The sequence below is a fragment of the Benincasa hispida genome, chromosome 12, assembly GCF_009727055.1.
Source record: "Benincasa hispida cultivar B227 chromosome 12, ASM972705v1, whole genome shotgun sequence".
In the NCBI taxonomy this organism is placed as follows: domain Eukaryota; kingdom Viridiplantae; phylum Streptophyta; class Magnoliopsida; order Cucurbitales; family Cucurbitaceae; genus Benincasa; species Benincasa hispida.
The window spans coordinates 76,602,582-76,606,556 of record NC_052360.1 but is presented as its reverse complement, the minus strand read 5'-3'; the positions used below and the strand labels follow the sequence as shown (position 1 = coordinate 76,606,556).

Genomic DNA, 3,975 nt, shown 5'->3' with positions numbered 1-3,975 from the left:
TCATAAATCAATGAATTTAAAAGATGACCATCATTTTAATTGAAAAACCAATGAATTTAAAAATGACCATCATTTAATTGAAAATTTCGTTTTGGCCACCAAATACAATTTCTTAAAAAGACCTAATTTCATCTTTGGTCATCGACTCTAAACTCAAAAATCCCACATGAGATTGAATCAAAGTGTATCAAGCATGTACCATGGTAAATTCTTGAAATTAAGTGAGATTCGTAAATTTGGAGCATGTAAGAGTTTAAATAATTTAGAGCATAATGAAATTGAAAATAAATATTATATTAATGAAACTTAATTCTTTCTTAAAAAGAAAGAAACTAATTTCTAAAAAACTCATCGAAATGAGAGAATATTGTCAATGACAAGACCCTCAGACTGCAGCAAACGATCAGATCACGACGATCGAACAAAGAATGACACCTTCAAAATAGAAATACTATCATGTTGTTTTAAAATAAAAACAAAAAAATCGATCGAAAATATATTGTTACCGACCGAAACACACATTCTCTCTGTCTTAGTACTCGAAAAATAGAAAAAAAAAAAAAAAAAGAACAGATATGTGTTGCAATAAAAGTAAATTGTATATTGATAATCACACATGCACCTCTTGTCAATCACACCTCATTAAACAGATGATACACGAGATGTCTACTAAATCTACATAGATCTATCTCCTCACTCCTTCCAAGCACGTAAATATCCCTGAGAACCCAAACCTCCGGCCCAAGATCTGATTACAAAAGGAAGGCTCCTTTTTCAAAACTCTCCAATCAAAATTGATCCCTTCTCATTTTAAAGAATAAATTATCACCCAACAGAGAAATTGAAATATTCTCGAAAATTTAGAAATTTGGAGGCCGAATTTCTATGGAAACTTCAAAACCATGGGAATAGGGGCCGAATTTTAGCGCGTTAAGTCGCGTGAGAAGGTGAACGAGTGAGGGGAGAATTTTGCAGCACGCAAAGCAACGTATTGAAAGGGACCCACAGCTTTTTGCCATTTAATATTATTTTATATTATAGGAAAGTGAGCCAAGGACAAAGTGGTCGTACGTACTAACATATTTAGAGGGCATAACAGTCCTTCGCCACTCCTTACCGATAAGAACAACCGACCAAAATCACCGGAACACGCATGGGAATCTCAGCGTAATTATTTGATCTAAATTTCAAGTTTAATTAATAAAAAAACGGTTCAAATCAAGATAAACCGTGCAGCTATCTATTCTTCAATCCCTACTATATCCAACAAAGAATTAAAAATGATAAACGTGACAGTTTGATTTTTTTAAAACAATTATTAAAATGAGTAAGCGCGACCTGTATTACACTTGAATTAATTAGATATACTAATCATTAAAGAAGAAAAGAAGTAAATATCCTTACCTCACACATTTTTTTAAAAAATATCTAATACCTTATTTGAAGATGCAGTTTTTGGGCATTTCAAAATTTATTTTAAAAGCAAGATTAAAATTTCAAAAATGAGAAATCCAGACCATTGGTGTAGGTTTGGATAATTTCATTTATCTTAGACCATTGGTGTAGGTTTGGATAATTTCATTTATCTTTGTGTCAAATTAACTATAGGACAAAAAGTAGAGAAAAAAACAAGAGAGAGTCTAGAACGACATAAAACCGTGTTTGTAGGAAAAGGATGAAAATTAGATTTAAAAAGAGAGAGAGAGAAAGAAAAAGAGAATCAGTCGGACTTCTTATCGGAGGGCTGAGATTTAGCGGCAGCGGCGGAGAGCTTATCTTCATGAATTTTGGCATGAGTTTCATCGTCTCTGTCCTTAAAATACCTTTCGAATGCCCTTGGAAGGAATGTTGGGACCAAAAATCCATACATATTTACGCAGAAATACGCAAAATTAGCCACTGCTAATGTCCTTCCGAACCAAAACCATGCTATGTCCTGCAATTTCAACCCACGTGTTACCACACTTTTCAAATTTTACATTCATATACGTTTTAATATATAGTGTGTTACTATGGTAGGAACTTGGTAAAAGAAAATTTGGATTTCAAACTTCCATAGATATTTTAGTGTACTCCTACAAGAATTTAATCCTACAATTCTGGATCTTATTCCTAATTATTTGGACAAATATCAGTTTATGTCCCCAAATTATGAGTTCCATTATTGTTATATCAATTTGAGTTGTATCATTGTATCTTCGAACTAATAATTATATTAGACAACACGTCAATTTAAATCTAAACTATTATGTATCTAAATAAAACATAACGGAAGTTCAAATTAACACCATTATAAAAGTTCTATTTAAATTTTTACCCTTAATAGAATTACTAATTTGAAATCTAAATTGACACAACCAGAATTTAATTTAAACTTCAAATTAATACCACCAAAGTTTGATATTTGTCCTAATCAATTGATTGGCAAAATTTCTCATCAAATTTAAATGTGGCCTTCTACAATTTAAAACGAAACTCTCAAGTTACAAAACTAGATTATGCTATCATTTCTATATATAATATAAAATGGTGGATTTCCGTGGATCATGTCCTTCAAGTCATACGTTCCTTTCTACCCCTCTAATTTCTTTCTTTTTTTTTTTTTTTTCCCTAAAGCTAAATTATATAGTTTATTATCTCATGGTTTTTTGGAATAATTTTTTTAGGATTATTTTTAAATATAAAAAAATAAACCACGATATTTGCAGATATATATCTATATTTAAACATATTTTAAGTAATTTTGTCATTTAAAAAAAATCTCACTGTCTAAGCGTTTTTTTTGGGTACGTGCAAACATGATAGATAAAACAAGAGAACTTAGAATTTAATCAAAATAAATACCTTGAATTCTGCATTTGCCGGCAAGGTTTTGTTAAGCCAAACATCTTTCATCCAATCCATGATGACGAAAATCCTCCTCGCCGTGTAAAGTAGCGGCACCAACGCTCTGACCGGCGGCGAGAACAACGACAACCCACTTATCACATTCTCCGTCAGAATCTGAAACGACAACAAGAACAAATGCGGTGTCGCCGACCGTACCGCATGCTCGTCGCTTCTTGCAAACCCACCCAACACATATGCTAATGGCAAGAACAGCCCTATCGTCGTTCCCACCACCACGTACATTCTAAACAACTTGCTCCCCTGCAACCAAAGTGTTACTAAACCTCCATCAAATTATATTCATATTTTCATATGAACAATCACAAATGTTCCACAAAAATAGGTGCAACTGCATTCCGGACATCACCCATTTTCATCCCACCCCCATCATCACATACATTAAAAATTAATTAAAAATTTTTAAAAAAGAAGCACATCACAAACTGTGATTTTGGTAAAATGCAGAAAAATACTAATTTAAAACCTTGCCTGAAAAATCTCCTGTGACCCGGTGGAGTGGCCGTGAGATGGGAACGCAAAGCGTGCCAGCAAAAGAAGGTAGGCGGACGTAAAGGCAGGGAAAACAAGGTCGAGAAACGGGACGAGGCCGCTGGCGGAGAAAACCATAATGAAAGCAACAAGTTGGAGTTCAATTACTCGTAGAGACCCCATCACGCCACCGACAACAGTGTTCTGTTGTTGTTGCCTCCGTAGCGGCTTCTGCGGTGGCTCCTTCAGCTCCGGCGCCATCGCGTCATTTGGGTCCGTTCGTGGAGCCACTGCAAGAGTTACACCCGACATGAAATTTCGATTCAATATTTTTGCAGTATATTCAAAAAGAAGATCGAAAGAGAGATTTCAGATTGGTTTTTAAAGAGAGGGGAGATTATGAGGAGAGGGAAAGATGAAGGGGTCAAGAACGAGAGGGTGGTGGGTCCGAGTTAGAAGGAGGGGAGAGATATAGCGGTGGGGTTGCGGCCACGTGGAGGTTGCAGAGCAAGGTATGTGTGCAACAGTAGATTCGATGACACGTGTCCTGTAAGTGTAAGTGTTGTGAGATGACACGTGACATCTTGTACTCATCAG

At 35.1% G+C, this 3,975-nt stretch overlaps 1 protein-coding gene across 1 annotated transcript; it reads right to left on the bottom strand.

Moving 5' to 3' along the window:
• Positions 1–703: 703 nt before the first annotated feature.
• On the bottom strand, positions 704–3,775 carry LOC120068074. The gene is made up of 3 exons (XM_039019751.1): positions 3,379–3,775; positions 2,845–3,150; positions 704–1,936 (listed from the first exon to the last, which is right to left on the bottom strand). Exons 1-3 carry the CDS (start codon positions 3,688–3,690, stop codon positions 1,721–1,723), a joined length of 834 nt encoding a protein of 277 aa, XP_038875679.1. The 5' UTR covers positions 3,691–3,775; the 3' UTR covers positions 704–1,720.
• Between the last annotated feature and the right edge of the window lie 200 nt (positions 3,776–3,975).

Excerpts from the sequence above, each read along its gene's own strand:
- LOC120068074 (XM_039019751.1), bottom strand. The coding sequence starts at position 3,690 with ATGTCGGGTGTAACTCTTGCAGTGGCTCCACGAACGGACCCAAATGAC. Across the intron at positions 3,151-3,378 it reads GGTCACAGGAGATTTTTCAG|GGGAGCAAGTTGTTTAGAAT; the intron begins GCAAGGTTTTAA and ends CTTTGGTTGCAG. Across the intron at positions 1,937-2,844 it reads CGGCAAATGCAGAATTCAAG|GACATAGCATGGTTTTGGTT; the intron begins GTATTTATTTTG and ends TTGAAATTGCAG.